We start from the raw sequence: 17,753 nt of genomic DNA, 5'->3' as shown, positions 1-17,753 counted from the left end.
TATATACTTACATTGTATATACTTACATTGTATATATACTTACATTGTATATGCTTACATTGTATATATACTTACATTGTATATACTTACATTGTGTATATATTTATATTATATATACTTATATTGTATATACTTATATTATATATACTTACATTGTATATATACATTGTATATATACTTACATTGTATATACTTACATGGTATATATACTTACGGCTGTCTTTAGCCAAGGGGACTATTGGTTTTATATAATAGCTATATTTTCAATTATTGTATATCAGTTCTATCTTCTTGTAATATGATGTATATGTATATGTAACTGTTCTGTTTCACTGTTTCTTGAAAAAGGAACGAATCGCTCTGAAAATTTGACAACCTAAACTTGTCCACACTGTTGGAATTACTTCTTTGCTCCATGCTTACATTGTATATATACTTACATTGTATATATACTTACATTGTATATTATTCTTACATTGTATAAATACTTACATTGTATATATACTTATATTGTATATACTTATATATACTAACATTGTATATACTTATATTATATATACTTACATTGTATATATACTCACATTGTATATATACTTACATTGTATATTATACTTACATTGTATATACTTACATTGTATATACTTACATTGTATATACTTACTAGAAGGCCCTCCCTTAGGACATCCTGTACCTACAATAGAAGGTTCATTATTTTAGTAATTAACCACACACTTATCATCGTAGTTATCTAGTTAATGGCATCTTCGACTTAATATAACATTGTCGCCCATCCGACTTATAATAACATTGTCGCCCATCCGACTTAATCTTATACAATTGGTCACTCATACACAAATAGTAATCAAGAATCGTGCTTGGCTGCTATATCTCTGATGATCATAATACGTTTGGTTATAAAACAACCCACTATTGATTTTCGGGCTGTCCAATGCATAGGTCATTTAATTCCCAAGCTAACAGCATAAGGTCCGTTGCTTACGTGAACATAATACGCTTCATTAAAAAGGAAAGAGAATAGGAGAAATATTTTAAGTGTTTTTTTATCACCAAACAAAAATCAAGGTTTCGTTACCTTGATGATCAATTGTTACTATGCATTTTTCAGAAGAAAATAATTCATTTTTAAGACAAAAACAAAGCAATTTTATTGTAATATATTGCTGTTGTTACTTTAACCATTGCTGGTTATAGTGGAGATATTAACGTATAACTATACCTTGTACAGATACATAACAAGAGAAAGGTCCCTACTTTTTTTAGAACATCACAAACTTCTGGAACAGTTGGCAAAACTTTCATTTTGTTAAGCATAACCCAAAACCTAACGATATTTTATCAGTTTTTCCAAAGTGCATGTACATGTTCTGCTGAAAATGACCACCAAGATTTTACAACAGAAAACGTTTATAGCAAGCACGCACAGAACTGGTGTTAGAGCAAAGGAACCACATATCTAACTACGCGATGAGGAGTCTTTAATAGTGCGTCACAAACGAAAACTGAGTCCCAAACTTTAACCCTTTCACCACTTAGACCATAATGGACTCGTCCAGATCAATGCATGGTAGAGTCAACTAAAGTTACATAGGGGTGAAATGGTTAAGACAAACGAAGCGGACCACATATTTGTGGAAGTACTGCCCAACAACACATTTTACCTCAGACAGTGCTAATCATTGTTAATTACTCGGTATGAAGAATAACCTGAAACAACTTTTTATGTTTGTAAATGTAATGGCTTCTTTTCAAAAAGGACACACATTTTACATCCGATTTTCAAATCACAGAAAGCACTACGAATGTCTGTTTGTGTGAATGTGGCCTTTATCAAGAAACAGGTCAGATATGATATATGATTACTTACTGAGGTATAGTATATGTAGGGGAATAGTGTTAACACTTACCTCTAACGACATAGACAAGGCCCAGCATCAGCTTACTGAGGTATAGTATATGTAGGGGAATAGTGTCAACACTTACCTCTAACGAGATGGACAAGGCCAAGCATCAGCACCGCCTCGAAAACAATGTCAGCTGTAATTATCTTAAACGTAGTTCGTATGCGTGAACTGTTACATTTGGCAAACATTTTCATCCTAATTCAGTGAACTACATCTACAGATATCCGCCACATCTGTCTGATACCTAATACGGTGGCACCTACAGAGGTATTGATCACAGGTAAACATCGCCATGGAAACGATTCGCATTTTGCGCTGATTTCGGAAAGACGATACCTTTCTGTTTCAGAAGGCTATATCGACATTCCTGTATATAAATGGGTGTTGTTGCTGACTCTGTAGGTATCACATCTATCTGTGTCAATTAGGTCAGTGCGAACGGGAGGCAAAACATTATCCTATAATGATCGTAATCATCTAGTCCACAGGGTAAGGCGCTGTCACAGGCAGTATATACAGAACGTTGGTGTCGGTATTAAGCTGACATATATTTTTCATTGGTTATAGAAGTAATGAAATTAACTATTAACTGCTATTTTTAAACACGAACGTACATTTGTATACAAACCTACCTTTGTAGGTTATCAACATTGGACAATATTGAACCAACAACAACATCACCATCACATATGACATTGTGACGGATGACAACTCGGGAACAGACGGAGTGACGAATGACAACTCGGGAACAGACGGAGTGACGAATGACAACTCTGGGAGAGGCGGTGTGATGGATGACAACTCGGGAACAGACGGAGTGACGAATGACAGCTCGGGAACAGACGGAGTGACGAATGACAACTCGGGGAGAGACGGTGTGGCGGATGGCAATTCGGGGACGGGCAGTGTGACGGAAGACATCGCGGGGAGAGACGGTGTGATGGATGACAACTCGGGGATAGATGAAGTGACGAATGACAACTCATGAACAGACGGAGTGACGAATGACAACTCATGAACAGACGGAGTGACGAATGACAACTCAGGAACAGACGGAGTGACGAATGACGACTCGGGGAGAGACGGAGTGACGGATGACAACTCGGAGAGAGACGGTGTGATGGATGACTTCTCGGGGAGAGACGGTGTGATGGATGACGACTCGGGGACAGACGGAATGACGGATGACAACTCAGGAACAGACGGAGTGACGAATGACAACTCGGAGAGAGACGGTGTGATGGATGACAACTCGGAGAGAGACGGTGTGATGGATGACAATTGGGGACAGACGGAGTGACGAATGACATCAGTGACGAATGACAACTCGGAGAGAGACGGTGTGATGGATGACAATTGGGGACAGACGGAGTGACGAATGGCATGAGTGACGAATGACAACTCGGAGAGAGACGGTGTGATGGAGGACAATTGGGGACAGACGGAGTGACGAATGACATCTCGGGGAGAGACGGTGTGATGGATGACAACTCGGGGACAGACGGAGTGACGAATGACATCTCGGGGACAGACGGTGTAATGAATGACAACTCAGGAACAGACGGTATGACGAATGACATCTAGGGGACAGACGGTGTGGCGGATGGCAATTCGGGGACAGGCAGTGTGACGGATGACAACTCGGGGACAGACGAGGAGACGGATGACAACTCGGGGACAGACGGACGCTTACTCGGGGACAACTTGCGAATTGACAGACAAATTAGGACAGGTTGACGGATGACAACTCGGGAACAGACAGTGTAACGGATAACAGCTTAAAGACAGTCGCATTAAAGCAGTGTGGAAAATGGCATCTAAACAATTATCATAGCAGAGCGTGTGACGAATGAGCACACAAAGTAAAAACACCATACGTCCATAAAATGTGAAAGCGTTCTCACGGAATTAGATGGTTCGAGGAAATAATTCGGATGACAACCCATGGACAGACGGTGTGACGGATGACAACTCTGGAACAGATTGTATTACTGATGACAACCCGGACACAGACGGTGTGACGGATGACAACTCGGGGACAGACGGGGTGACAGATGATATATCGGAAACAGACGGTGTGACGATGACAACCCGGTGACAGAAAGTGTGGCGGATGACATCTCGGGGACAGACGATGTTACAGATGACAACTCGGGGACAGACGGTGTGACGGATGACAACTCGGAAACAAACGATGTGAAAGATGACAAATCGGGGACAGACGGTGTGACGATGACGACCCGGGGTCATGCGGTGTGATGGATTACAACCCGGGGTCAGGCGATGTGACGGATGACAACTCGGGAAAAGATTATGTGACAGATGATAACTCGGGGACAGACGGTGTGACGATAATAACCTGGGTTCAAGCGTTGTGATGGATAGCAACTCGTGTCTTTATTTTCCAAAGAAATTAATGTTAATCGAAAGTATTTATACATGTTCTATATAAATACTATATATCAGATATAATGGCCGCTACCTGCTATTTTAGACACCAACTTCCCTGAGCCTTTGTTTCCTTAAATTCATTTCACGTCAGAAATACTTCCGTTTTTATTTAAGTTCAATATATATGAATCAATCTCTCAAACGGATTTCCTTTTACTTATGCCAAACTTGCTTTTAAACGTTTGGAAGGAACTCCTGTCTGCACTTTAGCAGTGAAAGCATCGACGTCATCTATCCACCAGTAGTGACAGCCATGTATAACCTGTAAGTACATAGATATCCTCTAACCATTAGTAGCTGTTACGGAACCTGTTGTCTGGTCCTGGTGAGTAGTGACAGCCATGTATAACCTGTAGATATATAGATATCCTCTAACCATTAGTAGCTGTTAAGGAACCTGTTGTCTGGTCCTGGTGAGTAGTGACAGCCATGTATAACCTGTAAGTACATAGATATCCTCTAACCATTAGTAGCTGTTAAGGAACCTGTAGTCTGGTCCTGGTGAGTAGTGACAGACATGTATAACCTGTAGATATATAGATATCCTCTAACCATTAGTAGCTGTTAAGGAACCTGTAGTCTGGTCCTGGTGAGTAGTGACAGCCATGTATAACCTGTAATTATATAGATATCCTCTTACCATTAGTAGCTCTTACGGAACCTGTTGTCTGGTCCTGTTAGGTAGTGACAGCCATGTATAACCTGTAAGTAAATAGATATCCTCTAACCATAAGTAGCTATTACGGAACATATCTATGTTTGTAACTATTATCAATTTAATAGTATATCAATGTTTGTAACTATTATCAATTTAATAGTGTATCCATATTTGTACCTTTTATTTATTTAATAGTGTATCCATATTTGGAACTATTAATAATTCAACGCTTCTAGTACATAAACACGTTATGCGTCGCTATACGTTACGCTTATAGCTGGAAACATGATTACTGCCTGTCCCTTTGGTGGTATTGGGGCGGATCGCATAACCCGGACACAAACTAAACAAATACATATGGTTTTCTTGATCTTTTTCGATTCAGGTCATGCTGATATTCATTTAAAAATTGAGAAAATGATCCATTTTGTTTCAGAGTAAAACTCGTACTTGGACTGCAAATGGTAAGCCAGGGACTTCTGTCAGGTGTAGAACTTGGAGATCAATATTTCAACAACTGCACATCTGAGCCCAAATGTAGATGCTTTGTCCTAACTCATGACCCCAATGGCCGTGAAATCGGTGCTGACTGTTCTAAAAATGATCTGAGAGGCACGCCAGTTTTTTCACCGGATGTTACGTGGATTAGTCTCTCCCATAACTTAATCAGTAGCTTTCCTAAAACAGCAGAAATAGGCTATTACGTTACATTTCTTGACTTATCTAATAACAATCTTAGATCATTCAGGAAAGATACCTTACACAAACTAGCACGTTTGATGGTTTTGGATCTTAAGAATAACAAATTACATTACAATGCTTCAATTTTCGTACCTGGATTATTTGAATCACTGACAAACTTGCAATATTTGAATTTGAAACAAAACGCCCAAAAAGAGGATACTCAATATCCGCGATCTATAGGAGGAATTAAATCTTTGAAATATCTTCAGCTTGATGGAATAGATGGCGCAGATTTCCCGGGAGAATATCAGAACATGTCAAACCTAAAAACCTTGGATCTCTCCAGCCTAACGGGGAACTGTAAGATAAAGTCTCTGACCCGGGGTATGTTTGCGAATGTAGCGGTAATACAGTATCTCAATATGTCGTTTTGTAAACTCACTCGTATAGACACAGGCGCCATTTCTGTACTACATCGCCTGATGTATCTTAACATATCACACAACGTCTATTTATCATTCTCCGTATTATCAAACCTCACATCGGATTTACGGTTCACAGACATCCGTACTTTGGACATTTCCAAGATACATTGTACATATGGCGTGGGGACCTACCTTTTAGTGGAGGATATGAAATACCTCAACGATACCAAACTGGAGAAGTTGTACATCAACAGCAACAGAATAAGCATGCTGCAGTCCGATACCTTTAACTATCTCCCACCCACCGTATGGTACATATCAACCAGGGACAACCTGTTCACCATGGGCATTTACGTTCTTCAGATAAGCGTTTTAAATCATCTCCGTGAACTTGATGTATCCGACTCCTTTACTACACATAATCCAGATGAAGATACAAATCGTTTTCACAGCTGTCAGGATTGGAGAGGACCCCAGAAACACGGAACATTTCTCGAAAACGACGCTAGGCTGACGAACATGGTTACCTTAAAACGTTTGGGTAATGCCGGAAAGGGGTTGACCTTCATTGTCAACTTACCAAGAAGTCTTGAAACAGTTTCTATGAAAGCATGTCATTATCAGTACGTTATTTCCAGGCTTCATTTCGCGGAGAACAACTTGACTCATATTTTTGCTCAAAACAATATCTTTGTTGAATGGAGAGGTCCCATCATCAATTTAACCAAATTGGAATACGTGGATCTGTCGAATAACTTCTGCTCGTATGTAGCTAACGATTTCTTCCGATATGTTCCTTCTCTTAAAACACTGATCCTTCACACAAATCTCCTAGGCTTCATGATCAATCGCGACAGAAAAGGCGAAACGTTTCAAAACAACACCCGAATAACTAAGTTGGACATTTCTTTGAACAGAATTGATAGTTTGCCTCGAAAAATATTTCATACTTTATCTAGTATGCAAGATTTGAATGTGAGTTTCAACTTGATGAATTCGTTGCAAGCCGACATTGGTCACATGATGAATCTGACGTATCTGGATTTGTCTCATAACCAGCTATCAGAACTGACCAATCAGAACAGACGAGACATCGATATGATTACCAAGACAGGAAATCTCACGATAGACCTGAGTAATAACAGACTCGTTTGTTCTTGCCTTACTCTTCCATCCATTCGCTGGATTAACTTAAATCAGAGGGTTTTTAAAAGATTTGAAACATACAGTTGTAGCCTAGATAATGAGACCAGAGTCTTGTTTTCAGACCTAGATACGACACTTCGGCAGCTGGAGAAAGATTGCACAAGCTACATTGGACTGATCGGCGGAGTCCTCTCCGCTATCGTATTCTGTATAGCAATTTTGGTGTTTGGACTTGTGTTCAGATACAGATGGAAGCTCCGCTATCTTTACTACATCACCAAGAACAGGTACAGAGGTTACGCCAGAGTCAGAGATGACCAAAATCACGAGTTCCAGTTTGACGCCTTCATTTCATACGCTGAAGAGGAATCTGGATTCATCAAGAATGATTTAATTACAAATCTAGAGGAGAATCGTCACTTCCGACTATGTGTACATGGACGAGACTTCATTCCTGGTATGGACATAGCTGCTAATATCACAAACGCCATACATTCTAGCCGTAAAACTGTGGTGATAATGAGTGAAAACTTCATCGGGTCCTACTGGTGTATGTATGAGCTGAACATGGCGCGAATGGAGAGTATTTACTCCCGAGAAGGGGCCACTGTGCTGTTCCTTGTTATGTATAACCCTGTACCCGCCGCTGTCATTCCTTTACACGTGATGGACATCATCCGATCCAAGTCATACATAGAGTACCCGCATGATCCTCAAGGCAATGTCATATTCTGGGAAAAAATAGCAGAAAGTATTGAAATGTAATGGGTAGAAGAATGTTCAAACTATAAAGAAACGCCAGGACGTCCATATGTCGCGTTTTAGCAGAATGAATCATAATGATTGAGAACTTCTATGTACGTCAAGTACCTTATAACCATCCTCGATATCCAGGGGTAACGCTCACTTTCGCTCTCTGCACCCATGGAATATGTTCATCAAAAGAATCTCGCGGTCATGTAACGGTAAAAATTGACAGACTTTGAAGTTGGATGTCTCTCCTTTGTAATCTTCAAAGGACAGGTATCAGCCTAGCGATTGGTCAGGTTGTTTTTTTACCTTAGACCAATCAAACAGCTATCTTCGTGCCTTCAATTTTGCCATGACATATTCCAGGGGTTAATTGTAACGTTCATACAAATTACCGTTCCTGTTCTATACATATAAATGGAGGTTCCCCAACGAGTGATGGTTGGTTATCATGTTGATCTAACTCGAGTTATTCAATCTTTAAATTGCATCAAGACTCGAGTTTTACCAAGTATATTTTGCAATTTGAAAATTAACGAACGAGAGTAAGAGAAAAATGATAATAAATCATCACGAGTTTGGGCACCTGTTTCTCCCACCATTTTACACACCTATGCAACTTAACACGGACAAAGATCTGAGACAATGGGTTACATTTAAGAAAAGGCGCGTTAGTCTTTGTAAAGCCTCCTTCCTAGATTACCTCTCTTACTAATAGATGTAACCTATACAACAGAATACCGTTTATCGTTTAGAGTAGATACTATGTTGACTTGCTCTATTAATGGAACTCTTATATTGTTCGAAATAATATTTCAGCCTATCTGAAACTTGGCCTAGTGTTTGACCTATAGGTAACAAGGATCATCATGTCCAATCTATCTTTAAATAATCGTATCGCGGGGAATGGTTTCCTCGTTATAAGGAAACATTTCTTGAAACACACATAAAAAAAGTTTGGCCTTCCTTGATTATATTGCACACGATAAGAAAACCAATCCCGGCACCCCAGAGAAAGATACTGTTTTCGTCCCCAAACAGCAATCTCGAGTACACGGAAACAACGAATCAGTTTGTTCCTTTACTGACCATAATACTACGTCTGTAGTTAAACACCATTTCTTCCTTATTCTATCTTTTCCCATTTATTGTGTCCAAATCTTAGATAAAAAAAAGTTTGCTTATTATACAAATTGTCACTCTGGGATTCCGGGATTGGTTTCCTTATTTTGTGCAATATAATTAAGGGACGCCATGCCTTTTTAATGTGTGTTTCAAATAAATGTTTCCTTATAACGAGGAACCTATTCCCTTGACACGATTATCTAGATAGGTTGGACATGGCGACCCTTGCTACCTAATGTCAGGTAATAGCACATGATAGTTAGATACCATTGTCCAATCTACTGTTCTTTTAATATTTCAAAGCCAGTGCAGCAGGTGTTTAAGCGAAACGTTTGGCTTTTTGACCTAGGAAATTACGATTTATTTAGGGAAAAACTCAGCTCAGTTTACTGGAATTTATTGAGTGATTTTGATGATATTAATGATGCTGTCAAAAAGTTCTTAGATATTTTACTTACTATTGCTAAATCTTGTATTCCGAATAAAAAAATAACCATCAGATCTAATGAACCCCCTTGGCTATCAAACGAAATAAGGAGATTAATTCGTAAACGTAAGCGCGCTCATAAAAAAGCCAAGCGTACCCTTACTGAAGCTCACTGGGCAAAGTTTCGTCGACTTCGTAACAAATGTGTTAACACAATCAAGCACGCCAAATTAACATATTTTTCTAATTTATGTAGCGAACTTCGCAAACCTTCCAACATTAGTGCTAAACAATGGTGGAAAACTGTAAAGCAACTATTACCTAACTCTGGTAAATTTTGTATACCACCATTGCTTCTTAACAATAGCACTGTCTCAGATGACTTTGAGAAAGCTTGCTTATTTAATGACTTCTTTTGTGCCCAGTCTACAGTTGATGATTCCAATGTAAATCTCCCTAACATTAACGACGAATGTAATAATTCCTTATCTGATATTAACATCACAGCTAATGATGTCAGAGATGCTATTCTTACCACTGACTGTTCTAAGGCCATTGGTCCTGACCTGGTAAATCCTCGTCTTCTTAAAGAATCAGTAAATATCATATGTGTCCCCTTAAGAAATCTCTTTAACAGGTCAATTAGATCTGGTTTATTCCCATCTGAATGGAAGCTTGCTAACGTCACCCCTGTGCATAAAAAAGATAACAAGTCTATATTAACGAATTACAGACCTATATCACTGCTATCGATCGTTGGTAAATTAATGGAAAAATGTGTCTTCAAATATGTCTACAATTTCTTGCACACTCACTCCCTCCTATCCCCCCATCAATCTGGGTTTAGGCACGGTGACTCACCATCAAATCAACTTCTTGCGATCATTCATGATATATATTTAGCCTTAGACAATGGTAAGGAAATACGTATGGTCTTCTGTGATATTAGCAAAGCTTTCGATCGAGTTTGGCATAAAGGCCTTCTTTGTAAATTATCCAGCTATGGGATTCGAAATTCGCTATTAGTTTGGTTTGAAAATTATCTTTCCGATCGAAAGCAGAGAGTTGTCATCAATGGTAAAAATTCAAATTGGTTAAATGTTAAGGCTGGTGTTCCACAGGGCTCAATTCTTGGACCTCTTTTATTTTTGATATATATAAATGACATTGTTAAAGATATACAAGCTAAAATAAAGTTATTCGCTGATGACACCTCTCTTTACGTAACCGTTGATATTCCTAGAGTCAGCGCAGATATTCTTAATAGTGACCTTAATAAGTTTCATAACTGGTCGCAAAGATGGTTAGTAAATTTTAACCCATCCAAAACAGAAACCCTGCTCATTAGTAGAAAAACCATTAAACCGTTTCATCCTCCCTTAAATATGAACAATACTAACATCTCTGAAGTTGCTACACACAAGCATTTAGGTATTTTTCTCTCTGGAAATGGTCATTGGAATGAACACATCAGTTATTTGATATCTAAGATTTCACCTAAAATAAATATCTTACGTAAATTTAAATTCTCTTTGGACAGGTATAGTCTCCAAACTATGTACTACACTCTTATTCGACCTATATTAGACTATGGCGATATCTTATGGGACTGCCTTACTAAAGCTCAATCTGAATTATTAGAAAATCTTCAATTAGAAGCAGCACGCATAGTCACTGGCGGCACTAGACTCACAAGTAGAATTAAACTGTATACTGAAACAGGTTGGCTTCCCCTCGAGGAAAGACGTAAACAGCACAAGCTTATTCTTTTCCACAAAATGGTTCATGGTCTGGCTCCTCAATATCTTCTAGATATTCTACCTCAGCGTAACCGTAATTACCACAACCATGATACTCGCACGGGAAATAATTTTCGTCCACTAGTTAGTCATACGAGTCTCTATAATAAATCTTTTTTGCCATCTGTCATCAGTATCTGGAACTCCTTGCCTGACTATGTCAAGAACGACCCTTCAATCTATAAACTTAAAACCTATCTACGCAAGCCCTCTCACAAAATTAAAATTTTCTACTTTAATGGTACCAGACTTGGGCAGATACATCATGCTAGATTAAGAATGGAGTGTAGTTCCCTTAAGTTTTATCTATACCAGAGAAATCTAATTGATAGTCCTCTGTGTTCTTGCATGCAAGCAAATGAAACCAATGAACATTATCTATTACATTGTTGTCTTTTTTCTCAACTACGGTTACATACATTTAACGAAATCAATCATCCACTCTCAACTGATTTACTTTTGTTCGGGAATAATGAGCTTACAGATGACGAAAATGCCTTAATTTTTTCATCTGTACAAAACTTCATCATCCATTCTAAAAGATTTGACTAAGTTCTATTCATTATACAACGATCCTTTGTTTCACATCACCTATTTCTTCTCCTTCTATTCTTATTGGCACGGGCATCTATATCCCCCCCCCCCCCTGTACCCCTTTTCTTTTACTCTCATTTCAAATATCCCTTGAACTACGTTTAAAAGTAAGCTACTGTTTTAAGTGTTTATATTTCTTTCCATAGAATTCAGTAACTATACTATCATGCCCTAAATTAATGAGATACATTCTCGGAAACGGATTTATATAAGTTATTATAACTTGTTTCCGGATCCCATTCCTCTGTACTTTGTATGTTATGTGATGTAATGCAACTTAATTTGGAATGAAATAAAGTTTATATTAATAGCACATGAACTGGTTAAATACAGTAAGATGGGCTTGTTCAACCTATCAATCTGGGAAGTACGACAACTTAGTATAAATGATAGATCTAGAATTTTAATGTGCATAGCTCATGTAAACAGTTATTAATATCCTATCTGAACACAATGTATCAAATGCAATTTAGAAGGAAAGACAGCCGAACATAATTAATCCATAATACTGAGCGATAGTACAATATCGTTTTTACTTTGAGTTGAGTAAATGAAGAACATTTTATTTATCTACCAATTATGTTTTATATATTCACCAATTAATAATACAACATTGTATATACTTACCAATACGTGTACAACATTGGATATATTTACCACTAATTGTAGAATATTTTATAAACTTACCACTAATTATACAACATTGTATATACTTACCACTTATTATACAATATTGTATTTACTTACAAACTTACCACTAATTATACAACATTGTATATAATTATCACTAATTACACAACTTTGTATATACTTACCACTAATTACTCAACTTTGTATATACTTACCACTAATTACACAACTTTGGATCTACTTACCACTAATTATACAACATTGTAGATTACACAACATTGCATATACTTACCACTAATTACACAACATTGTAGATTACACACATTGTATATACTTACCACTAATTATACAACATTGTAGATTACACAGCATTGTATATACTTACCACTAATTATACAACATTATGTAAACTTGCTACTGAATGTACAACATTGTATATACTTGCCACTGAATGTACAACATTGTATATACTTGCCACTAAATGTACAACATTGTATATAATAACCACCACTAATTTATTGAAAACTATTTTATAAACATTACATTACATGAAAGTACAACCTTGCATACACTATCCACTACCACGGTATTTCCTGTCTCCAAATGTAAGGGATATGGGCTAATCATTTACGGAAGGCCATATCAAATAAAGAAAAACTTAAAGAGAAACAGAATATCATTGGTGCGATGAGGTTACACTCATGGGTTGAACTTTTTTCATATTTTAAATCGTGCTACCCACTGACGGGAAAACAATCTAAATATCCATTCCTCTCGTGAAATATAAGTATTAATCATCAAGGATAAAATAATACCTTCTCTACACTTGTGGATATGGTGGTAGACATTATGACGCGTGCGTGATGTGGTGCTGGAACTGCTTATCTTTTCTGTCTTTGTTCGGAGTTTTTGTTCGGTTACATGATGCCCGCGTTCCTTATTTTTGATGTCTCGTGGGTTCTTGCTCTAATTTCGTATACACAGAATATTCAAATATTCTCCTATGTTAAAATTATTCGATTAACATTTACGTTATATCTATGTATTGGACAAATAAATAATTATCCCTTCTCGTAGGTTCTGTTGTTATTTTTATGTACCTTAACATTTATTTACAATATGTTGACTTGAAAATCGAAGAAATAGTAGCAAAATATTAGAAGTTAATCAACAAAAGAATGTTCAGCTTGTCAATGGTTAGATGTTATATATTGTAATTGCAAACAGTGCTTGTCAACTCATAAAACAGTGACAATAATAAGATCCGTTACTTCACATTGACAGAACGAAATGCAAGTGTTAGCCTAAGGCAAAGTAAGCTTTTTGAAGGTGTTCCTCTATGTACATATGCGTATAGGTTGTTGTATTTTGTAAAGTTGCCTGGGGCAGGAGACAAGGTGATGTCTTATTTCGGTCTCAGCCCTGCGAACATCCATCACGTCCAAAACGACGTTCGTCCCATGTAGCTGTCAGCACACCAACAATGGCGGCCGCTGTCAAATGTGCGATACCACCGTTACCAAAATGGATTAACTCTCCCATTACCTCGAATGTTCACAAGTAACCTGAGTTTAAGCAGTAACAGGTAAGTGTTTTATTCCCACATTTATAAATGTTTGCGGTGTTAATTACAGTAGATTATAATTAGTTTGTCTATAGCGGTAACTACGAAGTTTTGACATTGCCGCAAAGACAAAAAGGGGCGTGACTCACCCCATCATCATATCCCTGACTATCTGTTTCAGTTTTTATCGCTAACACGAACACATATTCTTACAACATTTAAAGAAAACTACGTTTTGTTTCGTATAGTCCATTCTCTAATTAACATTTCTGCTCCTGACAACAACAAAAAGCAAGAGAATATCAAATTATCAAACACACCGTAATCGTATCTCAAACCTGGGCAAAATATTAACAGAAGAAAGGTTTATAGGAGATTCTTGAAAAAGTACAAAGAAATAAGACCAGGTGGTCTGGAATGATAAGTGTCTTCTGCCCCATCACCAACACATGCCATATACATTTACTTCAAGTATAAGTGATGTCACGTCCTCAAGGCGAGAACCGCAGTAGTGACAATGAAACAACAAATCACTCTAATGAGCGTGTTCTAAAATATAAATCTTCCATAAAACATGATTGCGACCTTAAAACGTGTCGATAGTTTTCAACATGTGTGTCGTTTAGCATCTTGTCCTTTTGTGTTACTGTCTTAGAGATATCAGCGTAATATGTCTAATACACACTGTGCATGCCTACAACAGGATTAAGGAGCAACATGCTTAAATAAATTTTCAAAGCTATTTATTTATTATTTTAGTTTTGAAACTTTTGTAGAAATAATGGAATATGTTTGAGTATAGACTGAAATGGTGATCATTTTGAATTCTAGGACTTGTGTATCTGGTGTTCAGTATTTGTCTTTAGTAGATATATGAGCAGAAGAAAGGTTACCTGTATGTGGAATTAAATTAATGAAATACAATTTGACTTTCTCCAAGTTGCCTTCATGCGCAATTAAATTAATGAAATACGATTTGACTTTCTCCAGGAGAGTAATGTAGATTGAGCTATATATGTAGTTAATAGCAAACCGTGGCATTATGATGAGGCTATATTTATGTTTAAGATTTAGCTTTACCCGATATCCATCAGTTTTGCTGCAAAATAATATAATGAGATAGGCATAATTACTAAAACACACATGGTCAATATAACAATTTAAAGTTGATACGGAAAAAACTGCACCGGGTACAGAAGTGATAACATCTTTGACAACATTGAGTAGAGAAATCGTCTATGTATATGTAGTCTTTAAACATCTATGTTTATATATTTTTACTGCGGTGTTGATAGAATGATACTCTCTCAAGAAATTAATAATTACTATCAAGATTAACCTTCATTTATGCGTACATATTCTGCTAATTAATCCCACGTTTATTCACGAATTTGTTTATAATAAATTTACCTAAATATCAAATAAAAACAACAACACCATTTCTCAGACACCTGTCTTCTTTCCCGAAAACAAGACACATGAGCGCAATATTATTACTATAGACAGTCTTTATTCGCAAAACAAGAACATTAAAATATACAGTGGTACTACACTAACACGTGGAAGTGACATTAACACATCCACGACATGTCCCAGACAAACCATACCTATATGTATACACTCTTATGTTATGGCCTGTCAGGTGATAGCTAAGTTTCCATAGTGTTTCCTCCTACATCACATGACGACTACGTACATGTAGAATGGCCTGTTGTTGTCAGATCTCCGGCTCAACGACGTAATACCTGTGATCGATCGTATAAAGTCCCCGTAACAAATTGCAATGGTATAATATGTTTTAAAGTCAACATTAGATTGAGGATATGTATGTATAAATGAGACTTCAGAATACCTGTTAAAACGACTATCTTTATGATATACCTTATGATACGGCCTTATTGTATCATTATAGTAATTGATATCTACCATGATCACATAGAATCTGGTGGCATCATTTATCGTTCAACAATGAATTATAAAGTAACTACTGTATATCACAAAGGATCTGACTATATCATTATAACCATAAACATTCATCGTGACCTTATCACAAGGTGGCTGGTTGTATAATTATGACAACTAATTATGAAGTAACTGTATAACGGATTATTTGACTATATTATTACAACAATGGATTCTAACGTGACGCTAAAACAATGGTGTAGATCTCATGCAAATATTGTAAAAGGTTATTAAGAAAGAAGTTCTGCAACTCAAAGATTCTTTTTATCTTACTCTCGTTGTGTAGTATCCAAATATAAATAAATTTTGATAAATCTAGTAAGCAACAGTCAGGAGCCGTGAGACATTGATTAGATTCCTGTTTCTAATAAACATGAGAGTCTGCCATTGATGTGTAGCAAACGTCCTTAAGTGATACAAATATATGTGTCACTGGACATCACCTGTACAGATACTCTGGGAAACATCACCTGACGTGACACAGGTCATTTCGCCTTCTGGCAGCGTCAACCAGTCCTCGCCTTACTGTTATAATACACATACCTGTGTCGTAATTATGTCTAGGTAATGTTTTAATGTGGTGAACTTTGTGAATTCATACGTTTATAGGAAGTGTAAAGGGCGGGCATATTGTACTTAAATCGAACGGACGTGTGTAGGCTGTCAGAGCAGTGGTAATGATATGCTGATGATATCCGCATGGTGTGTGGATCGCCCTGAATCTGGTTATATATAACACCAGGAACCTATGATTAATGACACCAGAAGAAAAATGATGAGTTTTCGGTTTTGAATATGAAATGTTTACTTTGTTTTGCTTTTTCTATCGAAACAAACAATTTCTAAATATATCCTTGCTTACCTTGTAATTCCAATGATTGTTTTACGAAACAAAAGACTGCACTCTGTTAGTGGAAATCAGTCCCCGAGGGTCTTCATAGTAATCCCCGAGGGCTGTCATAGTAATCCCCGAGGGCCGTAAGTAATCCCCGAGGACAGTTGCAGCCGGGGTTTATTTTGGTACGGTTTACATGAAATAATAATTTTAGAAGAATTTATCTATTTCAACCAAAAGCTGTAAATTTGAACGTTATAGTGTTTTAAAGGCACATATATCATTAAACTGTATTTCACCATCTGTTTTTGAACACTTGAGCTGTGGAATTTCATTGTTTTGGCCTTTAAACCACCGATGAGTTATAAGTTAACGAAATGATAAGTCACTGGAAATATATATATATCATTATTAAAAATACAGGATGTCATTCCTTTTTTACTTAGCCGTTGATATTCTTAGAATAGTCTCCCTTCCCACATTGGTACACTGTCTAGGTTATTGTTATTTTACTGTACCGCCATCCTCGATATTCCAGGGCTTCACTCATTTACGTTTTCAAATGAACGCAAACATCCTTTAACTAAATTTTACAAACGAGCTCGAACCACTGGAGTATCGAGGATGTGGTACCGTTGTTATTATTGGTACAGACAGCCGTTTATAACTACTGGTTATAGTCGTTTATATCTACTGGTTATAGTTGTTTATATCTACTGGTTATAGTTGTTTATATCTACTGGTTATAGTCGTTTATATCTACTGGTTATAGTCGTTTATA

General features: G+C 37.1%; 3 protein-coding genes across 3 annotated transcripts in view; 2 read left to right on the top strand and 1 right to left on the bottom strand.

Moving 5' to 3' along the window:
• Nucleotides 1-2,116, bottom strand: part of LOC110446201 — a 12,579-nt gene extending 10,463 nt beyond the window's left edge. Inside the window, exons 1-2 of the mRNA XM_021491233.1 lie at nucleotides 2,002-2,116; nucleotides 662-691 (exon numbers count right to left, since the gene is read on the bottom strand). Of these exons, the coding sequence (XP_021346908.1) occupies nucleotides 662-691; nucleotides 2,002-2,116 (145 nt within the window). The remainder of the gene's footprint in view (nucleotides 1-661; nucleotides 692-2,001) is intronic.
• A 2,391-nt stretch (nucleotides 2,117-4,507) lies between these two features.
• LOC110446164 (toll-like receptor 1) lies at nucleotides 4,508-8,235 on the top strand. Its single transcript, XM_021491176.1, has 2 exons — nucleotides 4,508-4,637; nucleotides 5,468-8,235. Exons 1-2 carry the CDS (start codon nucleotides 4,627-4,629, stop codon nucleotides 8,049-8,051), a joined length of 2,595 nt encoding a protein of 864 aa, XP_021346851.1. The 5' UTR covers nucleotides 4,508-4,626; the 3' UTR covers nucleotides 8,052-8,235.
• A 5,804-nt stretch (nucleotides 8,236-14,039) lies between these two features.
• Nucleotides 14,040-17,753, top strand: part of LOC110446263 — a 33,357-nt gene continuing 29,643 nt past the window's right edge. Inside the window, exon 1 of the mRNA XM_021491315.1 lies at nucleotides 14,040-14,196. The gene's annotated coding sequence lies outside the window, so the exon portion shown is untranslated. The remainder of the gene's footprint in view (nucleotides 14,197-17,753) is intronic.

This window comes from Mizuhopecten yessoensis, unplaced genomic scaffold (genome assembly GCF_002113885.1).
Source record: "Mizuhopecten yessoensis strain PY_sf001 unplaced genomic scaffold, ASM211388v2 scaffold309, whole genome shotgun sequence".
Classification (NCBI taxonomy): domain Eukaryota; kingdom Metazoa; phylum Mollusca; class Bivalvia; order Pectinida; family Pectinidae; genus Mizuhopecten; species Mizuhopecten yessoensis.
Note: the sequence above shows the minus strand (reverse complement) of the source record. Positions and strands in the feature narration are given on the sequence as shown.